We start from the raw sequence: 22,755 nt of genomic DNA on the forward strand, positions 1-22,755 counted from the left end.
TTTCTGAATCCAATTGGTGATTTATAAATTATGTAATATATTTTGATCGGGCAGGATGGTACACCGAGTGTGGTGGAATACCTTTTTAAAATTTCGTTTTACCGTGTACCAATTTAATGATAGACTGTATATTCGGTAGTGTTCTTTCGATCTAACAAATGGCGTGACAAAGGCAAATACTGTTGTTAAGTATTAAAATTTAGACTATAACATTTTTTCAATGGCTAAAAAGGCAAAATAATAAGCTTCTTATTTTGAACGCTTGTTAAACTACGTTAAAGTTTTGTAGTCTGCGATTTTGAATCATTAATCGAGTATATCATAGTGTAATGAAATAGGCCAAAATATTTCGTACAGTTTGATTAAAAAAATTAGTTTGTTTTGTAAGAACAACTAAGATATGGACATGAGAACAAGTCAGGGGTCAATTTGGCATAGTTTATGATTGCATTAAGCACAATGCTATACTAATTTTACTTGACTATACAACTTTATTTGGTAAAGAAACTAGCTTAAATGTGTTGGGTTAAACACAATTTGCAAAATAAGTTTAAAAAAATCCTTTTTACTTGGTGTTTTACTTGCCCTACATTTTAATTGTTTAGGTATTTGACTTTAAAAGATGCGTTTATGATTCAATACTTTATATCTTATGGCTAATTATAATATAATATATTAAGATATTAAAAAGGAATTTATATAAAGTCACATAAAATTAGGAGGGTTGGCAAATGCAAAATTAAGTCTAGTAACACCCAATTCGTGGCAAAAATATATAAAAGATAAAACAGAAAAGTAAAATATTTTATATGATGTATCCATCTTGGTTTTTCTTACAAAACTTTTCATAAGACAAATCGTATTTGATTGACATATGCATACTACAGTAAAATTTACTTCTATTGGCTACAATGTTTACACTGTGCTCTCCTGTGTGTATTTTATTAATAACCCGCTACCCGTACACTTTGGTACACCGCGTATGCTTTTTTTGTTCGTCGGCGATGTACAGTGTTACTTATTCAACAAATAAAAACCCACAAACAAATTGTTTATCGTGTATTGAGTGAATTAACATTATTTTGAGAATTAATTTGAAATTGACACAACGGTATGCAGCATTTCTACAATTTATATATTTACTTTGCTACATACATAAGATACATTTGCTTTAAAACCCAGTTTCTTTTGGTGGGTTCAATTTCGCTTCAAAACCATCTTTTCCGAGTTTTAACCCCTCGTCGTTAACTTCGCTGGTGTATAATAAACTTTTAATATTTTGCATCCAGGCTTTAACGAGAGGGAAATCATCAAGGGAAAAATTCACCAGATCCAAAAATAAAACGTCCGTAAACGCAAAGAAATCTAAAATGCAAATAAAAATATCATTGTTGATATAATGCTTCATATGAAATGGAGAGTTAGTGTGCTTAAATCCAAGGATTCAATAAATAGTTTAATTTTGAAAGTTGTTGTGGTAGTTTTAAGTTTTTTAAACCTAGAGTGCAATCAACATATACTGTGGGGTAATTCGAGACATATGTGGGGCGATACGGGATACTACAAGCACATAATATCCAAGTATATTGATCGTGTTTTAAACAATTATCAAAGGCTTTAAAACACTTTGATTTTTTTTTACTACCAAATAGAAAAAAAAGAATAAAAATGCGTCCCATGTTCCCCATTCTACTATATAATTGTTTTATGTTAATTAACTCCTAGTCTCGAAAGCTCAGGTTTTAGAAACCCATCTCACACTTGTTTGAAACATATAGGTTGTCATACCTGCAATAGTAAGATTGTCGCCAGCAATAAACTTGTGTTTTTTCAAAAGATTTTCTGTATACGTCAGAGAATCTTTTACTTGTGGCTCTGTTTCATATTTTGGTTTTTCCCCTCTTCTGAAAACTCCGGCGGGATTCTGTGTTTTTTACTTATATTAAACATTTGCAAATGGAACTATATACTATAAGTTACCCATTTACTAGTTATTACATATGTGGTTGACCGCCTGCGTTGGAGCATTGGCTGTTAAGAGTATTTCTAAACAACATGCACGCAAAATCGAGCATCGAATCCTTATGTATGGTTTATATGCTTTCTAGTTTACATATTTGCTCCCAACGGAAAATATTGCGGATTAAAGGACCATTATAGAAAATCTCTATGTTATAACAAATCGACTTGCCAAGTTACGAGATAATAATTAAATCACTAAAACGACAAATGCAATACACAATTATGCTTCACTTACGAGGTATGTCAAGTAATTTTGTGCCGCCCATTCACCAGCATAAAGTTGCATGTCAACAATTGCCCTCGCATTAGCATCGCTTGGATATAATGAAGCCTTGTCACCTTTCGCATATTTGTTGCACAAGTAACAAGCAATGGCGCGACTGCAGATTACAAAATATAAGATGGTTTAGAATTAATATTAATTGAGAAGTCACACGTTAAAACAATGTTTAATTGTAATAGAGCAACAAACTACAACAGACGTTTTAAGGAACAAACCTTTCACACACAGTAATATCACCATCTACCAGCGCTGGAACTTTCGACCTCGGATTGATTTTTTTGTAATCGTCTCCATACTGCTCGCCAGTAAAAAGGGAAATTTCTTTAATTTCACAATTAAGTCCCAGTGCTCTGATGGTCATCAGAACGCCTCTGCTTGGCGGACTGATTTTAGCATGATAAAGTGTAATAACCATTTTAAACCTTAACTGATTTTATCTGCCAAGAATTGTATTTTAGTTACTGTCCTTTAAAAAAAACACCGCTTATTCATAAGATAAACGTTATTTTATAAAATGGTACTAAATTCTCTCTGCAGTAATACATTGAGTAGACTAAAGCTGTAATTACACCCTTCTGTGTGTTTGATTCCACCACAATAAAATGTCGCGAACGTACATTGCCTAACGACCAACTGATTAGTCAAATATTTGTTCAAGAAAAGCGAAAACTGCCAAGTCATTCCGATGTACCGTGTGTGCCTCTCCAGTTTTTTTGGAACTTTAAACTTTTATTTTTAATATTACAAAAGTCACAATCAAAAAGTAACCCGTTTAGGGTAAATACTCATATTATTTAAATGCCTTTGTCATTTTGCATAAACTAGTTATTTATTCTGTTATAAAAGTTTGTAAAGAGTATAGCTTCTAATAGGGTATAGGGTGATGGAAGTTGGGACATCTTTAGCACATAATATCCAGATATCCTTAATCGTGTTTTAAACAATAAACACAGGCTTGCGGTAGTCGTGAGGATACGGTTTTGGCACGACAATATTGAATGAAAAGGTGTCCCATCTTCTTCCTACCTACTATAATAATGCGTATAAATTGTGATGATATAGTTGATTTTGTCACATATAGGTTGTCTACCACTAAACATGCGTTATTTTTCTTTACGTTTTACAATAAGTAGACCTAACACTAATAAATATTTCAGCAGCTGGATGAATGATTGAGATGATTTATCTCACGAGAAAGTTGGTATATTGGGCAACATCTGCAACGGTACAGGGGAATATGCGTCTGAACAAATATCGCCCTGCGAGCGAAAAAGTATGTTTAATACCTAACAGTAGGGTGGGGGAGATGGGACAACTTTCATTCTGTTGTCTCGTCTCGTTTGGAATTAAGCAAAGAACATTTGAAGAATTATAAAACCGTATCCATACGACTCCCAGCATAGACCGTTGTTAATTGTTTAAAACACGATCAGGATATTTGGATACTATGTCCTAAATGTCTTCCATCACGCTACTTAATAATTACATTTTCAAACACAAAAATATAATTATTATGTTGGACCGACATTTAAAAGTATATTTTCACGTTCCGGAAATGAATATTAATCTTATCGCCCAGATAAGAACAACTACATTTAAAGTTCGAAGTATAGAATCACCCACAAAGTAACATACATAACTCGTAAGCTGGCACGAGGTGCTAAACCCGTGTGATAACGACTGTCGTTTTCCGGCCACGTAAGGATAAAGTAAGTTACATTCATTAATTCATTCACATTCAGATTACTGGAACCGTATACGTGAACACGTTAATGGGCAAACCGGCTTAACATATAGTAGGGTGGGGAAAGATGGGATACCTTTAGCACATAATATCCAAATATCCTGATCGTGTTTTAAACAATTAACAACGGTCCATGAGAGTCCTAAAAACATAGTTTCATATTTCTTTAAATGTTCTTTGTTTACTACTAAATGGGACGAGAAAATAGAGGTAAAAAGTGTCCCATCTTCCCCCATCTACTGTATTTTAATAGCGTGACCACAACTAACTTGAATATTGTGAGTTCCACTGAATTGCGGTCTTATAATTAACAAGGTGCCCACCAGACACACATCCACACGACTCAGCATCAGCGCACCCAACACAACAGTTTTCATTCATTCAACAAAAGTAACAGTTTTTCAACAACGCGCACAGAGGCCTGTTAATAAAATATAGTATTAGAATAATTAAATGAAGCAAACAAAACACTACCAAAGAGCGGAAGATTAAACACTTAAAATAAAACGAATTTAAATACACATATAATAAAGTGGGATTGTAAGTCCGTAAGACATAGCCAAACAATGCATTATAATGGGCATTGTTTGCCTCAATGGGACTCTTTTTTTCTGAGCAGTTGTGTAATCCTAGGCCGTGTGTTCATTAGGGTAGGAGTAAGACGGGCCCTTAAATGGTCCAATATTTTCAAAAATAAATAATGAAATGGTTTCGTGTGATTCTACAAATTAGAACTATCGTCACTTATTAACAGACGATTAAAAAAATATATTAAAACACATAAATTTGTTAAAACCGACCTGTAAGGATGGCTTGATCAACTCTGAGGGTTGTTGAATGGATTGCAATATGTTAAACAAGTGTGATATGGGATTCTTAAACCAGGAAGATGGGACGCCTTTTCATTTTATTTTTTCGTCCTTTTGATGGTAAACAAAGAACATTTAAAGAATTATAAAAACGTATCTTCACGACCTCTTACCATCATTGCTAAATAATTAAAAGATTATATAATGTGGATATTATGTGCTTGAAGGGGCATACCTTCAAAAAATGAAAAATTGCATATTGATAGAGATGCTCAAAGGTGGCCTATAGGTACCATTAAAGTTTCCTAAAACAATACAGCTTTAAAAAAAGATTGCTGGAGTAAAAATAATCGGTTGCATGTTTCGACAATTATTGCATAGGACCTCCCATAAGAAAAAAATGCACTGAACTTAGACCGTTTTTAGTTTTTCAACTACTAAAGAAAATTAAATTTTATTTTGGATTTGGTATAATAAATGTTTTTTGGGGGGAATAAATAAAATTGAAAATCCAATGCATTGCGCTATAGCCATTTTATTTCAATCAAGCGGTCGAATTTGCGGTTTGAAACTCATTTTTTCCAAACGCTGTTTTGTATTTTGAAACTTTGATGGTAAATCACATTTGAGCATTCAATAAATACACAATTTTTTAATTTTTTGTTGGTATGCCTCTTTAAAGTGGTTCTAGGCTATATCCCCCCAGGCGTTTTCCCACCGGCGATTTCCCCCCGGCTATTTCCCCCCGGCTACTTCCCCGCCGTGACTATTCCCCCCCGGCTACTTCCCCCCGTGACTATTCCCCCCCTGACTATTTCCCCCCGGCTAATTCCCCCCCGTGACCATTCCCCCCGGCTACTCCCCCCCCCTGACTATTTCCCCCGGCTAATTCCCCCCGTGACCATTCCCCCCGGCTACCCCCCCCCTGACTATTTCCCCCCGGCTAAATCCCCCCGTGACCATTCCCCCCGGCTATTTCCCCCCCCCGTGACCATTCCCCCCGGCTATTTCCCCCCGGCTATTTCCCACCGGCTATTTCCCCCCCGGCTATTTCCCACCGGCTATTTCCCCCCGGCTATTTCCCCCCCCCCCGTGACTATTCCCCCCCGGATATTTCCCCCCTGTGACTATTCCCCCGGCTAATTCCCCCCGTGATTATTCCCCCCCGGCTACTTTCCCCCCGTGACTATTCCCCCGGATATTTCCCCCCTGTGACTATTCCCCCCGGCTAATTCCCCCCCGTGATTATTCCCCCCCGGCTATTTCCCCCCGTAACTATTCCCCCAGGCTATTTCCCCCCCGTAACTAATCCCCCAGGCTATTCCCCCCCGGGACTATTCCCCCCCCCCGGGACTATTCCCCCCCCCCGGGACTATTTCCCCCGGCTATTTCCCCCGAGACTATTATCCACGGCTAACCCCTAACCCCTAACCCCTAACCCCTAACCCCTAACCCTAACCCCTAACCCCTAACCCCTAACCCCTAACCCCTAACCCCTAACCCCTAACCCCTAACCCCTAACCCCTAACCCCTAACCCCTAACCCCTAACCCCTAACCCTAACCCCTAACCCCTAACCCCTAACCCCTAACCCCTAACCCCTAACCCCTAACCCCTAACCCCTAACCCCTAACCCCTAACCCCTAACCCCTAACCCCTAACCCCTAACCCCTAACCCCTAACCCCTAACCCCTAACACGATGGTCACAGGGGGGAATAGTCATGGGGGGAAATAGCCGGGGGGAAAGGTCACGGGGGGAACTAGCCGGGGGGGAAATAGCCGGAGGGGAATAGTCTTGGGGGGAAATAGCCGGAGGGGAATAGTCACGGGGGGAAATAGCCGGGGGAAATAGTCTTGGGGGGGAAATAGCCGGAGGGGAATAGTCACGGGGGGGAGATAGCCGGGGGGAAATAGTCTTGGGGGGAAATAGCCGGAGGGGAATAGTCACGGGGGGAAATAGCCGGGGGGAAATAGTCATTGGGGGGAATTAGCCGGGGGGAAATAGTCATTGGGGGGAATTAGCCGGTGGGGAAATAGCCGGGGGGAATTAGCCGGGCGGGAAATAGCCGGTTACGCTTTAAAGTGTACCGCTTTACCCCACAGAACTAAAGGTTGATTGCAATCTGGGTTTAAAGAGATTCGCGACCACCAGAACAAACTTAAAATATTTATTATATCCTTGGATTTGCACACTAACTCTGCATTTAATATGAACTATTATATAAACAAAAGAATTTTTTATTTACATTTTAGATTTCTTTGCATTTACATTTACGTGACTAATTTTTTTTATGTAAATTCATCATCTTTACAAATATACACATGTTTGTGTTGTTGTTATTTTTATGATCTACGTAATCGTATTTACAAAAGTAATTATTTTAGTGTTATTTTTAACAGACATTGGCTATATCAAAGATAATATGCATTTTAAAAGTTTATTAGTTTGTCTGAAACAGATCACACGGAGGAATGTAATACTCGCAACTTCCTGGTGGAATGTAATACTTGCAACTTCCTAGTAGAAGTTGCAAGTATTACATTCCTCCGTGTTAAGCGTTGGACTAAAAATATCCCTGATATTCTTTAAACTGGTCGCACACTGAAGAATGTTTGTAGCTGAGTATAAATGATAAACAGGTAAATATTTGGACTTTAGAGTTTATTTCTTTAAGCAATTACCAAAAGGCACAGTTTTACCGACATAAAATCATAATTTATTGAAATCAAGATAAGTCATGGTTTAAGTTGTGTGGTGACGGCGTGTTTTGTTCAACAAACAAATAAATAATTGGTTCTAACATATGTGGTTGTGCACAACGCACATAGACATTGGCATGAGATGAATTATAAATTTTCTAGAGTTTAGGTATTCTGTAGAATTTGATGCAGGAATCAGAGGCAACATCTATTGTGTCTTCTTCAAATCAGGTGTTACTAAGAAATTAAAAGGAGGTTAGTTATAGAGTCGGGTTAACTATGGAAATATGCTCATGCATCTGCATCATTGTGTAACAAACCTTCAACGTAGTTTCTTGCAATCCATTTTAATCCCTCGTCAACGAAAATAACTGGAAGTGAGATTTTCAAAACCACCAACCACTCAGTGAAGTCCAGGGGACAGATTTGGAAAACCATCTAAAAGTTATTGATGATTTACCGGGCCGTACAAATGGGAATATAATAGATTTTGTTGCAAATATTTACCGGGAGTGGATCGACATGAAGAATCACAAAGTGAAGAGAAAGAGAGAGAACGATTGCACCGATCAACCACACGTTTTGCCATGGTGGCATACGGAGCAAGGATTGGTTCTCTGAAACACTGAATACAAACGACATGTTATACATACACCATTATTGAAATTCATTCATTTACTGGTAAATAAGTTACCTATTTAGGGCATTACACAACTCGATCACGACCAACACAGATAGAGCCATTGTCATTGGGTGAGGATCCTCAAAAATCTTACAACTAATTCCTTCGAAATCTTCAGGTTGTGTTGAGCACGACATAAAATGAGTCTGTAGATAGTTCAAGATGGTTAGAACGATATGGTTGTGAAATTCCTTCCAGTAACCTATATGGTATGACGGAACTTACAATTTGCCACCATGTGAGTTGGGGTCCGTTAGGAGCATACATAAACCACCAGAGAGAAGCACCAACAGTTCCAAATCCAACGTATCCTGTTCAAATACAAATTTAAATAAAATTGTCAGCTTTATATTAAATATCAACTATACAATCTTTACCTCCAACAACACAATAACGGAGCATGAGCCATCCGTTAATCAAAGAATCTTTGGTAGATCGAGGAGCTTTCTCCATGATGTCAAGATCAGCTGGGTTAAAGCTAAGAGCAGTAGCAGGGAGTCCATCAGTGACGAGGTTCACCCACAAAAGTTGGACGGGAATCAAAGCTTCGGGAACTCCAAGAGCGGCGGCAAGGAAAATACTGAAATCATTTCGATTTATTATACTATGTATATAGATAGTTAATTAATGTACGATAGATTAAACTAAACATACCAAACGACTTCTCCGATGTTTGAGGAAATGAGGTAACGAATGAATTGCTTCATGTTGTTGTAGATTGCACGACCTTCTTCTACCGCTGCTACGATGGAGGTGAAGTTGTCATCAGCCAATACCATGTCGGAAGCACTTTTAGCGACCGCGGTACCACTTCCCATCGCGATTCCAATCTCAGCTTTCTTCAATGCTGGAGCATCGTTAACACCATCACCGGTCATAGCAGTTACGTCACCATTGGCTTGTAGATATTCAACGATCTTGCTCTTGTGAGCTGGTTCCACTCGAGCAAAGAGACGAGCTCGTAAACAAGCTTTAGCTTGCTCAGCAACACTAAGATTATCAAACTCCCGTCCAGTATATGCCATTCCTGGTAAACGACGGTGTTACTTATAGTAAAGGTATGAATGTTTCGCGGTTGCATAAAACTCAAACCTGTTGTATCTTCATCTTCACCGAAGACACCAATACGTCGGCAGATTGCTTCTGCAGTTGCTTTGTTATCACCGGTAATGACAATGACGCGAATTCCAGCGTTTCTACAATCCTGAACAGCTTGAAATACTTCAAGACGAGGTGGGTCAAGCATTCCAACGATTCCAACAAAGGTGATGCCAGTCTGTTAACATATTTGTACTTTAGATTTACGTAATTGAATATTTAGAGAAACCACATATGTGCTGTGTGGGTGTTCACCTCATACTCGACGAATTTAGTCGAGTCTCCAAGATTCATCTGACTTGGGCTTGGTGGAGTGTCAATAGTTCCCAAGGCCAAGCATCTTAGCGTGTCACGTCCGGTTCCGTAATCTTTTACCAAGCTTTGGATCTTCTGTTTGATTTCCGAAGTCATTGGAACTCGTTGTGTTCCTACTCGAACGTGTGTGCATCGGTCCAGTACTCCTATAATAATGGTAATATATTGACCATTGCAAGATCCAATTGCTTACTGATATTTACCTTCTGGTGCTCCTTTGACAAACATTTTGGGTCCAATAGAAGATGAAGCTGTTGGTCGGCAGTAAGAGCTCATTGATTTTCTGTCTCGCGAGAACTCAAGAGTAAACTCTTTCTTCATCATGCTTTTGATAACCTGAATGGAGACAATTTAGTATATCTAGAACCTGTTACCATAGACCAGGGTGGGGGGAGATGGGACACTTTTAGCACATGACATCCAAATATCCTGATCGTGTTTTACACAAATAACAACGATCTATGGGAGTCGTGAGGTATAGTTTAATAATTCTTTAAAAGATCCTTACTTACTACTAAATGGGACGAGAAAATAGAGACACAGGGTGTCCCATCCCCCCCACCCTACTATATCATCCTATTACAAACTTACCGCGTTGCAAGGAACCGATCTTTCAGATTTATTTAACGAAGTGAGATCAGTGTTGAAGACGTTCATTTTTTCGCAAAGCACTGTGAGAGCGGTTTCGGTTGCTTCCCCAACTTTTTCATAAACTCCCTTAGACTGTAATACAAATCCAAAGTTAAAACTATTGACATTTAAAAGTCGATTAAACAACAAACCTCATTATAATCTAGCGATGAATCATTGCAGAGAGCACATATGGTGGATAATTCAGTGAGAGCATCATAATCGCTGCATCGAATCTTCTTTCCATCCTTTGTCACCTCTCCGGTTGGTTCATAGGTGGAGCCAGAGATTTTGAACTGATGGAAATCTGCTCCGTCGGCCATTACTTTGTCGACGACGAACATCTAATTAAAAATACGAAATGTTATTTTATATTACTTCTGTGATATTAGTAACCATAACTATTATTTACCCTGCATACAGACATCTGGTTGGTAGTAAGAGTTCCAGTTTTATCAGAGCAGATTACGGAGGTACAACCAAGAGTTTCAACGGATGGAAGACTGCGGACGATTGAGTTTTTCTTTGCCATACGACTAGTTCCAAGAGCCAAGCAAGTAGTGATGACTGCTGGTAATCCTTCGGGAATGGCTGCTACAGCAAGGGCTACAGCGATCTGTATAAATTAGGTTGTTAAACATTATTGAGGTTAATGTATAAAAATCATTGTGTAATGTCCTGCTTACCTTGAAGTAGTAAATAGCTCCTTTCAACCAAGACCCACCGTGCACTGGGTCGTTAAAATGTCCGATGTTTATTGCCCAAACCGCAATACAGATCACAGTAATAATCTATGATGGAACATGTGTTAAAAGAAACATAAACAACATATGAGTAGGGTAGGGGAAGATGGGACACCTTTAGCACGTAATATCCGAATATTCCATCGTGGTTTCAATTAACTATGAGAGTAGTGGGGATGCGGTTTTATAATTCATTGAACATTTTTTTCTCTCTACTATATTTATAATCGACACAAAATATTTACCTTTGATAATTGTTCACCGAACTCATCAAGTTTTTGTTGCAGAGGTGTCTTTTCTGCTTCAGTCTCTGCCATCTGATCTCGGATTTTTCCAATTTCTGTGTTGCTTCCTGTTCCAATCACAATGCCGGTAGCTTTTCCTGATGCGATATTGGTTCCCTTTTTTAAAAGTTTTATTAAACAGTATAAAGAGCATTATATGATCTTTGGTTATTCTTGCACGTACCGAAAACAACAGATTTTTCTTGTCTTGGTTTACAGCTCTTGGATCTGGGACAGCTTCTGTGTGTTTGATCACACTAACACTCTCACCTATATTTTTCAAAATGTTGGTTAGCAAAATTTCCTGTTTTTTGAATTCTTAACAGCTGGTGAAACCGACCTGTAAGGATGGCTTGGTCAACTCTGAGGGTTGTTGAATGGATTGCAATCAGACGAATATCAGCTGGAACTTTATCTCCGACTGAAAACCAACTTTAGTTACTGATTCTGTTCGCGTTTAATGTTTTAAACAAATTTGTATTACCTGATATTTCAACAATGTCACCAGGGACTATATTTCGAGCAAGAACTCGTTGAACAGCAGCTCGGTCTTGTCGAACAACCTTTCCCATCTCGGGTTCATATTCTTTCAAAGCTTCGATTGCGCTCTCGGCGTTTCTTTCCTAAACGTATATTTTATTATTAGTCTATGAAGGAGACTAAACGGTGGTTGATTTGGTTACTTGCCTGCCATATCCCAATAATAGAATTTGCAATAAGAATAAGTAAGATTACAAACGGTTCAACGAATGCTGTTATGGTTTCTTCTCCTTCTTCAAACAAAGCCAACACCTGGCAAAATATTTTGTTTCAAATTTCTTTTGTTTCAAAAAATTAACTTTTCTTTTTAAGCAAAAACTTACAAACGAAATAACTGCAGCAAGAAGAAGAATTCTAACAAGAAGATCTTCGAATTGTTCAACAACCATTTGCCACAAAGATTTTCCTGTATAATAAAGATTTTACTTTACATATTAGTTCTTAAGACCGTTTGTCAAAAAAATCCAATTTAGCTTACCCTCTTCAGCTGGAAGTTCTGAAAAGGAAATAAAAATGATTAGTACACACTACAAAAAATTAAGTATATTACAAGTACTCACCGTTCGGTCCATATTTCGCACGGTTTCGTTTTACTTGCTCCTCACTTAATCCATTCGTCAGGGAAACATCGAAGTAACTTAAGACTTCTGCCGATGTTTTACAATAAGCGTCCTCCATGATGTAAAGGACTAATTTCAAGTACAACTGACACAACTCGATCTATTGAATAAAACCTAATGCCTTAGATTTTTATTAAAGTGTTTTAAATATTTTTTAAAATTTTGAGCTTTTGTTTGGATACTGCTTAGTTGCTACAAAACGGTTTGTGATTGAATGAACCGCGGACTGGTCTTAATATACCGCTACGAATGGCCATGTGTTAACCTTTTGCCTTGGTGTGACCTGGAGGTGACAACTGCTGCAAAGGTTGCGTGAGTATACTCACTCCTCGGCTGTTAGAGACTGTTGGCACTACAACTGACTGGAACTATTTTGTAGGAAAACTAATTGCTAAACCACTTTTAAAAATATCGAAACCTTAATATAATTGAAAGCAATAGTTGGCTTAACAAAACGACTCACGGTCATTCATTCTGGTTGTCAAAGGTATTTAAAACTATATATTATAGTTGCTCTTCCAAGCGTGAAGTATATTTTCGACTTTGATATAAAACGCAATATAACACAACATTAGTTAAAATCGCACTTTTTTAAACTCCAGTTTTAAACTCCGACAGATTAGTTTTAGGGTTAAAGTGTGGTAACAAACGATGGGATTTTGACTTGCAAAAAGTAAACTAAAACTAAAAAATCAATATTATGATCAAATTTTCATTTGTACTTTACATATGTTATTACACGAAAGTATTATTGTTCGCGGTTGCAGGTTTTACTATTTGAAAGGTTGTTGTTTGTGTATAGTTGTTGACAATTGTGTTTCTTTAATAGCTGTGCGAATCTAGGTTGAAAAAATCATCGTTAAGGTGGCTGTACATAGTATCCGGAATTCGCCCGTTTTGTCTGTTTTGTCCGGGTTTCGCTGCCGCATGCGGAACTCGGTAATGGGTTTGCATACGACTTCGCAAGCAAATTCGCATGTCGGATACTGTGTACAGCCACCTTTAACGGGCTTTCTAGAATAAAAAAATTTAAATTAGGTGTCCCACTTTACCCCAGTTTGTAGTTTTGAAGGTATTTATTACCAAAATTTGAAAGGCTTGTAATTTAATAAATATACTTCATATTCTAATATATATATTTGTTCCTAGTATAATAGGAATTTCTTTAACTGCAACGTTTTAAAAACGCTCCACAATTTTCTTCAGTAACCTATACGCATTAGATAACCACAAAAGCTGTTGTCAAGACCCTCTAATGTGGAATCAGCATAATCTAGTTACAGGTTCAATCAAAATTTAAAATATATTCAAGTCTTAAATTGATTTTTTTATTCACAAAAAAACACATTTATAACACCAAATCGAAAATTGTTTTCAACTTTATTAAGTAGTTTAGAAACTCGAAAGGGTCGAATTTAGTGTTTTTTTTCCTATATGGGAAATCCTAGGCATTGTCCAACGCCCGATTTTTTTTACTTTGGTCGGTTTTTATTACGCGATGTTTTCAAAAGCTGTTTCGTTTTTGAAACTTTAGTGGTCAGTTTAGATTACATTTGAACTATATATAAATTTTGAACTATATATAAAATATATAAAAATTCATTTTTCGTTGGTATGTCTCGTCTTTTAGTTCCTTTATTTTTTTCATAACTTAAATAAAATAGCTAAACAGTCAATTTTGTTAATATTTAAAAAACTTAATGAGACCGCTGGGGAAATTATAAAACTTATAATGTTTGCTAAACAAAGTACAGTTTGATGATGTTTTTATTAATTGTTATTGCACATGCTTTCCGCACCATCTACTTTTAAACATTGACCAGTAATCATGCGAGCTTTCACAGATGACAAAAATACGATAGCGTTTGCAATATCCTCTGGCATACACACAGATTTCATTGGTAGCTGGTCGTTGCATTTGTTGTAATGCTCCTTAACTTTGTTCGGATCCTGGTTGTAATTGTTAAGAAGAAGATTTGTGCTTGTCTCCCCTGGGCTGAAATGCGGATAATTATAAAGGGTTATGTTTAACACTGAAACTTTTTAAAAAATCAATTGCTGCTACACTGTAAAAAACTTTAATCAAATTTCAATAAAATTTAATCAACACCAAATTTTGACAAAAAATGTTTTGAGTTAAGTATTGAACGCAATTTTTAAAATCAAGTTTGCGTCAAAATTTCGCACAGTATTGGCGATTTTTTTAGCATTAAAAACAGGCTGATCTGGATCAAATTTTGATTTCAACTTGATTTGTAGGAAAATTCGACATATATTTCTGCGGTGAGAAATGTTTATTTTGTATTTTTTTAATTAATTGGCACAGCTTACACAAGTTATTATAAACAGTGCAGATAAAGTGTCGACATGAAAATTTGTACGCAATGAAAGACAATCAAATAGGATGCATAGCTATTTAGTGTCTACGCGATTGCACATATTTTGTTAAGCGTTAAAAGCAGGCAAATATGAAACAACTTACTTGACTGCGTTGACTCTCACGCCCCTGGGAGCGTACTCTGTATAAAATATATTGATTAGTGTTGAAATCTTAACATAACACACCAGAGTAGCTCAGTAGCGTTTTACAACAACAAATAACGATTACAATAACAAACATTAAGAAAAAAAGTTACCAGGGTTAAACAGGGGGGGGTATAGCGACAATTTGGTAGTCGCTGAATACGTAAGTTCTAAACCTGACATGTAAACAAAGAATATTTATTTCCAAACCTATAGCCAATGTCTTGGTCAGTTGGTCAATAGCTGACTTTGTCATGCTGTAAGCGAGTGATCGCGGAAATTGTCCAGTTGAGTTAATGCTGGAAACGTTTACGATGCAACCTGGTGGATATGTGGTAATTTATTTATAAAAAAATTATAGTAGGGTGGAGGAAGATGGGACACCTTTAGCACATAAAATATCTAAATATCCTGATCGTGTTTTAAACAATTAACAACGGCCTATGGAAGTCGTGAGGATACGGTTTAATAATTAATTAAATTTTCTTTGTTTACTACCAAATGTGACGAGAAAATAGCATGATAAGGTGTCCCATCTTTCCCCATCCTACCATACTTTTATTTTTTATTTATAAAAAATAGGCTGTGCAAAGGTGTAGTATTAAATCCTATTATTTTTCCAACCTTTACTGGATTCCAAATAAGGCATGGCAGCTTGTGTGAGGAAGAACACATGTCGTGTATTGATGTCAAATAGCTCCGAATATCTTTCAGGTGTTTCCTGTTTATTATAAAACATAGGATATCATATGTCGCATTGTGGTTTAATAATACAGGCGAAAAGCAATTTATTTTGTTTTTTCCTATATATATATATAGTAGGATGGGGGAAGATGGGTCATCTTCGGCGCATAATATCCGAATAACCTGATCGTGTTTTAAACAGTTAACAACGGTTTATATGGGAGTCTTGAGCATATAGTTTTATAATTCTTCGAAAGTTCTTTGTTTACTACCACATTGGACGAGAAAACAAAGTTAAAATGTGTCCCAACTTCCCCCAACCTACTATATATGTTTAAAAAATATATTTACATTTTCCAGACTTCTGCTTTTAAGCACCCCAGCAACGTTGCACAACACATTTAATTTTCCAAAGTGGGAAATGGTTTGTTTCACTATTCCTTTAACTTTCTCGAGGTCTCTCAATTCAACAACGAGTTCTAAAACCTAAATAATTATTTTATAGTTAAAAGTTACATCTTGTTTGCAGTACGAGCTAAAAATTAGTCCGAAATTAAAAAACTAACTATAACCTATATGTCGCGTATAATTTGTTGTAAACTGTTTATCGTGTCTGCTCACTGTAGACTTTTCGAGCCTTACGCGCTCTAAGCATTGTTGCCCGAGGTTGCCTTGCCGCCGCGTGTCCTTCTTTCCTTGTGTTAGACTTATCGTGCTGCAGTGTTCACTGTATTATAGTAATAGTATGCGAAGGTTGTTGTGTTGAGTATGAATGTAGTACCTTATAATTACGTTGTATATATTGTGCGCTTTGTGTATTTAACGTTGTGTGCGTTTGCAGATGCAGTCCAATAAAGCCTATATTATTGAAACTTGTAATTAGGTTACGACAATTTATTGGACTGCATGTAATACAATGTACAGACTTCTACGACCAGGAAAACTAGAAGTAGATCCAAATGCACAGGACGGTGCACAGACATTTAAACACTGGTTAAGGACATTTAAATCTTTCTTAACGGCAGTTGAGGCAAACGCCAGTGAAACAGCAAGGCCAGCAGTGGACAAATTCAGTTTGCTGATCAATTTTCTCGCGCCATCTGTGTACGCCTACGTTGAAGATGCCGCAAGTTATGAAGACGCGTTAAGGATTCTAGAAAAAGCGTACGTTAAACAAAAAAACGCCGTTTTTGCTCGTCATCTTCTCGCCACCCGACATCAGCAACCGGGAGAAACACTTGCTGAGTTCTTGCAAGCGCTAAGAACGTTGTCAAAAGACTGCAAATTTGAAAACGTCACTGCATTGCAATACCAGGAAGAAATGATTCGTGATGCTTTTATAAATGGGCTATGTTCCTCAAATATCCGACTTTGTCTCCTCGAAAATGATGATCTTACGCTGCAAAAGGCGTATGATCAAGCATCACCATTGGATCATGCTCAAGTTCAGTCTCACCACTATCCAAATCAAACGTTTGTGGCCGCAGCACAGAACGAAGTCAAAAACATGAGACAAGACGCCGCCGAACCATTATACGGCGCTACAAACCTCAGTAACTGCAACGACACAATCTAGAGATAAATGCAGATCAAAGAAAAAATCAACTTCTTTCGCCTCGGCAACCATACAATCCAGGCCTTTTTTATCTTCACTTACTTCAGTCGTAAATCATTCACTGAAACATGCTATCATAATAACTAAAATCAACCAGCAAATACGTTAATCGATTCCGGGTCTTCTAATAGTTGTATAGATTCTGTTTTTGCCACAAAAACTTGGATTGCGAGCTCAAGGCCACCCTAGCGTAATAGCGATAGCCTCAACACACCTCGAGGCCAAGATAGAAGGGTCAGTAACCGCCAACATCAACTTTTCTGAAGAGAAATATCCTTGCTTTTCATTAGGAGTAATGGAATCTCTGCGTTCCGAGGTCATTCTTGGACAGGATTTCATGGCGCTTGCACGCAAAGGTTATTTTTCAAACGAATGGAAAAAGAAAACCAATTGTAGTAAAGGGCCCACAGATACATCAAGAAACTTGCAGCGTTGCGGCTTCCAAGGTAAATCCACCGAGAATTTTTAAGCTGATTGATGAACACTTTAAACCAGTCGCAACTCGCTCTCGCAGGTTCAAGGAAGGGGTTAGAATCTTCATAAAATCAGAAATCGAAAAACTGCTGAAAGAAGGAATCATTGAGGTATCTGAGTCTCCGTGGCGGGCGCAAGTTCTGGTTACGAAGGATGAGCGTCATAAAAAGAGAATGGTTATAGACTACTCCCAGACGATTAACCGTTTCACATCACTGGACGCCTATTCGCTGCCAAGAATTGATGATCTGGTAAACAAGATATCACAATCTAAAGTATATAGCACGTTGGATCTGAAGTCCGCGTACTACCAAGTACCTCTTGCGACAGAGGATCGACCATTCACAGCGTTTGAAGCAGAAGGAAAACTCTATCAGTACTGTCGTCTCCCTTTTGGTGTCACCAACGGTGTGTCTGCTTTTCAGCGAATAATGGACGACATAATAGAAAAGTACAAGTTAAAAAATACGTTCGTTTACCTCGACAATATAACGGTGACGGGGATTAACCAAGAAGATCACAATCACAACCTTACAGCTCTAATGGATGCAGCCCGAACAGAAAATTTTACTTTTAATGAAAGTAAATCAATCTTCTCCGTCTCTGAAATATATATCCTTGGGTATAGGGTGTCCTACGGAGTGATCAAACCCGATCTAGAACGATTACGTCCGTTGCTAAAACTTCCCTATCCACAGTGAACTTAAAAGAAGTGAACTTAAAAGAAGCGCTGGCATGTTTGCTTACTACGCTCGGTGGATTCCAAATTTTTCAAAGAAAATTCTGCCTCTTACACGAGTTGTGAGTTTTCCACTCAGCAAAGATGCTGTCATCGCCTTTGATTTATTACGAGAAGGTCTGATCAGCGCTAGTCTACTTTGTATCGATGATGACCAACCGTTTACAGTCGAGTGCGATGCTTCCGACTTTGTAATCGGGGCGATTCTGAATCAGGGAGGACGACCAGTTGCCTTCTTGTCTCGAACACTTTCTCCAAGCGAATGTCGCTACCCTACAGTTGAAAAAAAAGCAGCTTCGATTATCGAAGCTGTACGAAAATGGTCCTACTACTTGCATGGGCGAACTTTTACCTTATTAACAGACCAAAGATCAGTAGCTTTCATGTTGGACCCAAAGCGAAAAGGAAAAATAAAAAAACGCGAAGATTCAGTTGTGGCGAACCGAACTTGGTACGTTTAGCTACCAAATCAAACACAAACCGGAAGTACGAAATGTCGCTCCAGATACTTTTCTAGGATCTGTGGATCAGCACACGCTCCGCATCTTGACCAAATTTACGAAACGCTTGGCCACCCTGGTATCGCTAGGCTTTCTCATTTCGTCCGAAGCAAAAATTTACCCTTTTCGGTAGAAGATGTAAAAAGGACATGCGCCAGATGCCGTACATGCGCTGAATTGAAACCCCGGTTCTACAAAAAGGAGAATGAAACTCTTATTAAGTCTACTCGTCCATGGGAACGCATCAGTATTGATTTTAAAGGTAAGAGGGAATAATAAATATATCTTAGTTGTGGTTGACGAATACAGTCGTTTTCCATTTGCCTTTGCTTGTCAAGATATGACAACCAGAACGGTAATATTGTGTTTAACCAACTTATTTTGTTTGTTTGGACTTCCAGGTTACGTCCACAGTGATCGGGGAGCATCTTTTATGTCACGGGAACTGAAAGAATATCTTACCTCGCGGGGTATCTCAACAAGTCGGACCTCACCGTATCACCCAACAGGCAACTCACAGTGCGAGCGTTGGAACCAGACGATATGGCGAACTATTAAACTTATGCTCAAGAGTCGCCAACTGCCGGAAAACTTTTGGGAAGAGGTGCTACCTGACGCCCTCCATTCAATAAGGTCCTTGCTCTGTACTGCAACGAATATACCACACCACATGAGAGGTTTTTCAAATTTCCTCGAAAGTCTATGCACGGTAAGACATTGCCCAGTTGGCTTGTTAATCCGGGTTCAGTTTTGCTTCGTAGATTCGTAAGAAGCAAAGGCGATCCACTTTGCGACGAAGTTGAACTCCTTGAAGCGAACCCTAGCTTCGCGTACATTTGTCATCGGGATGGCAGGGAATCCACAGTGTCGACTGGAGTTCTGGCTCCTTGCGCATTGCCGGGTGCTGTGACCGAGTCTAATTCGTTTGTCCCACCCGCGAACGAAGGCGAGAGCGCTATGGACGAAACTGACGAAGTAGCAACAACCGAAGTAGCAACTACCGAAGGAGTGCGCGACCCCGGCCCTCCGACGGAACTGAACGAAGCTGTTCCTGAAACCCCAAGTCGGAGACCAGTCAGAGCAAGAAGGCCGCCTGTTCGATATGGCGATTATGTAACCTAACTTTTCTTCTCCCGTCGAAAATTATATTGGCTGGGAAGAATGTTGTAAACTGTTTATCGTGTCTGCTCACTGTAGAATTATCGCGCCTTACGCGCTCTAAGCATTGTTGCCCGAGGTTGCCTTGCCGCCGCGTGTCCTTCTTTTCTTGTGTTAGACTTATCGTGCTGCAGTCTTCACTGTATTATAGTAATAGTATGCGAAGGTTGTTGTATTGAGTATGAATGTAGTACCTTAGAATTACGTTGTATATATTGTACGCTTTGTGTATTTAACGTTGTGTGCGTTTGCAGATGCAGTCCAATAAAGCCTATATTATTGAAACTTGTAATTAGGTTACGACATAATTTATATTTCATTAGTAGACGAACGACATATGAAGGTACATTTTATTCTGAAGTGGTAAACAATATAACTGCAGCCATATATGGCTAAGTGTTTAAACCTCCGCACTTTAACTTACATCAGGTGAGCCTGCGTCAGTGCACTTGGATTTCGTTACCAACAAACCTTTATTGTCTCGGTCAACAAGAACGAGAGAAGCCTTTAGTTTTGCAAACTCCAATGCTGTAGCTGCTCCAATTCCACTGGCAGCACCTAAATATACAAAACTCGTAATATATTAGGGGGGAGAGTTGAAAGGGACGACTGTAGCGGCCACGCACGTCGAGTTCATTGTACATTGTATTTTAAAAAGGGATACATACGTATATAGTTCTGTGGGGTTAGATGGGACACCTTAAAACGTAATATTCAAGTATCCTGTAAAACGTGATATCCAAATGTCCCAAAAATGGAATAAAAATGTGTCACTTCCCCCCACCCTACTTTATATAGATATATACTACGTATTTTACACAGGGCTAATGTAAAACATAATACACGCATACAATTGTATCGACATTTAGGCTACGAGTGTGGTCCATGTTTTCATTTTCTTTTACTGTTTAAAACACGACCTGGATATTTAGATATTATGTGCTAAAGGTGTCCCATCTTCCCACACCCCACTATATATAGCGATCCATAAATATTTACAGAATTATATAATCAAACATGCTACCCCATAGCACGGTATCTATATTCTGTCTTTCTACTTAAATATACCGTATATATTACCAACTTACCGCTCACTATGACAATTTTTCCTTCGAAAGACATGATGTTGGCAGTTGGGCTTCAAAGATTAACGAAAGTTATTAGGTTTATTTTAAAACTTTTTGTCAGTTTTGTCTAAAACAAATTAGTTTTGTTATTACGTTTTATAAATATAGTTGGGTGGGGGAAGTTGGGACACATTTTAACTCTATTTTCTCGTCCAATGTGGTGGTAAACAAGGCACTTTCAAAGAATTATAAAACTATATGCTCAAGACTCCCATAGACCGCTGTTAACTGTTTAAAACACGATCAGAATATTCGGATGTTACGCGCCGAAGGTGTCCCATCTTCCCCCATCCTACTATATATCAAAACTATAATAACGATTGGTTTCAGCTGCAGTTCTAAAATCGCAGAAAAGTTTTGAAACGTAAATGCAACACAATATAGACATCTAGACAACTGACACGTTTGCAATTTAGGATTCTTTTAGAAATTAAACACTTCAGCCATTTCTTAACTGGAGGTATATGATTCACTGCGTTGAACTGCTGTTGTTGTTGCTGTGTGCCATCTACGTTGCTTGCTGTTCGTTGCGCGTACATTGTCGTCATCAAATTTATTCAAAACAAGACACGTTATTTTATACAAAACAGACACTTTTAAGTTCATTCTTATCTTTAGTAATTTGTGTAGAAATAGTTTGCTAACACAAGCTACAGCGTCCAGTTAAACTTCTGACGACTAATTTGTTTTGGGGGGGACAAGGTAATATAAGATACTTTGGCATATATATGGCCCAATATTCAAAATATCAAAACAATGTAGGTGTTTGGACGATACCATCAATTTATTTAAATTGGCAACACTTCAAAAACACATTGAAACACACTAAAAGTTATTTATCGATTCGCACAACGTTGCTCTTTTAGCGATTCACAAACCATGCGGTATTTTATCAAACCGAAAAACGTGTAAGAAGGAAAAGTTCACAGTTTTCGTTAATTACTATGGATTAATATTGGAGAAGATGAGACACTTTTTACTTCTATATTTTCCGTCCCATTTGGTGGTAAACAAAAAAGTCAAAAAGATTGTATAACCACATATCGTAACGATTCCCAAAGAGCATTGTTTATTGTTTAAAACACCGTCATGATATTTGGATATTATGTGCTAAAGGTGTCCATCTTCTCCTACCCTACTAGTTGGTTAGTGCGCCTGCCCCTAAACTGGAGGTAACGGGTCATAAGTCTATACTTGCTGCTATCATTGTAAGAGTATGTGTCCTTGGGCAAGACACTTAACAATAATTGCTCCAAGCCAGTGGTCACTAAAAGATTGTCCAAATTATCAGCCACAAACAAAATAAAAAATTTCTTCTCAAAATATTCACCCACAAAATAACATATAAACATACTCGGTAACTTGCGTAAGCTGGCGCGATAGGTTCATGAAACAAATCACCCGTGTTTAAAGACTGTCGTTTTCCGGCCACGCAACAATAAAGTAAAAAAAGCGGTTTCGTCTT

At 38.1% G+C, this 22,755-nt stretch overlaps 3 protein-coding genes and 1 pseudogene across 3 annotated transcripts; 1 reads left to right on the forward strand and 3 right to left on the reverse strand.

Annotated features, from left to right (window-relative positions):
• Nucleotides 1–1,046: 1,046 nt before the first annotated feature.
• On the reverse strand, nt 1,047–2,774 carry LOC149728169 (glutathione S-transferase 1-like). Its single transcript, XM_089887681.1, has 4 exons — nt 2,521–2,774; nt 2,258–2,402; nt 1,789–1,924; nt 1,047–1,365 (listed from the first exon to the last, which is right to left on the reverse strand). Exons 1-4 carry the CDS (start codon nt 2,718–2,720, stop codon nt 1,172–1,174), a joined length of 675 nt encoding a protein of 224 aa, XP_089743807.1. The 5' UTR covers nt 2,721–2,774; the 3' UTR covers nt 1,047–1,171.
• Nucleotides 2,775–7,503: 4,729 nt separating this feature from the next.
• Nucleotides 7,504–12,666, reverse strand: LOC149728170 (sarcoplasmic/endoplasmic reticulum calcium ATPase 1-like). Its single transcript, XM_089888845.1, has 22 exons — nt 12,411–12,666; nt 12,329–12,346; nt 12,174–12,256; nt 11,998–12,102; nt 11,795–11,933; nt 11,651–11,731; nt 11,495–11,580; nt 11,272–11,427; nt 10,970–11,074; nt 10,696–10,899; nt 10,436–10,627; nt 10,245–10,376; nt 9,857–9,989; nt 9,594–9,799; nt 9,333–9,516; nt 8,895–9,267; nt 8,618–8,820; nt 8,466–8,551; nt 8,253–8,386; nt 8,066–8,183; nt 7,879–7,996; nt 7,504–7,795 (listed from the first exon to the last, which is right to left on the reverse strand). Exons 1-22 carry the CDS (start codon nt 12,526–12,528, stop codon nt 7,767–7,769), a joined length of 3,003 nt encoding a protein of 1,000 aa, XP_089744971.1. The 5' UTR covers nt 12,529–12,666; the 3' UTR covers nt 7,504–7,766.
• Nucleotides 12,667–14,219: 1,553 nt separating this feature from the next.
• On the reverse strand, nt 14,220–21,388 carry LOC149728171 (uncharacterized). The gene is made up of 7 exons (XM_089888852.1): nt 21,252–21,388; nt 20,588–20,721; nt 16,029–16,163; nt 15,618–15,714; nt 15,204–15,314; nt 14,953–14,989; nt 14,220–14,466 (listed from the first exon to the last, which is right to left on the reverse strand). The coding sequence occupies exons 1-7, from the start codon at nt 21,283–21,285 to the stop codon at nt 14,241–14,243; spliced, it is 774 nt and encodes a 257-aa protein (XP_089744978.1). The 5' UTR covers nt 21,286–21,388; the 3' UTR covers nt 14,220–14,240.
• On the forward strand, nt 19,282–20,448 carry LOC149728172 (uncharacterized; annotated as a pseudogene).
• Nucleotides 21,389–22,755: the final 1,367 nt, after the last annotated feature.

The sequence above is a fragment of the Ciona robusta genome, chromosome 11, assembly GCF_009617815.1.
Source record: "Ciona robusta chromosome 11, ASM961781v2".
Taxonomy (NCBI): domain Eukaryota; kingdom Metazoa; phylum Chordata; class Ascidiacea; order Phlebobranchia; family Cionidae; genus Ciona; species Ciona robusta.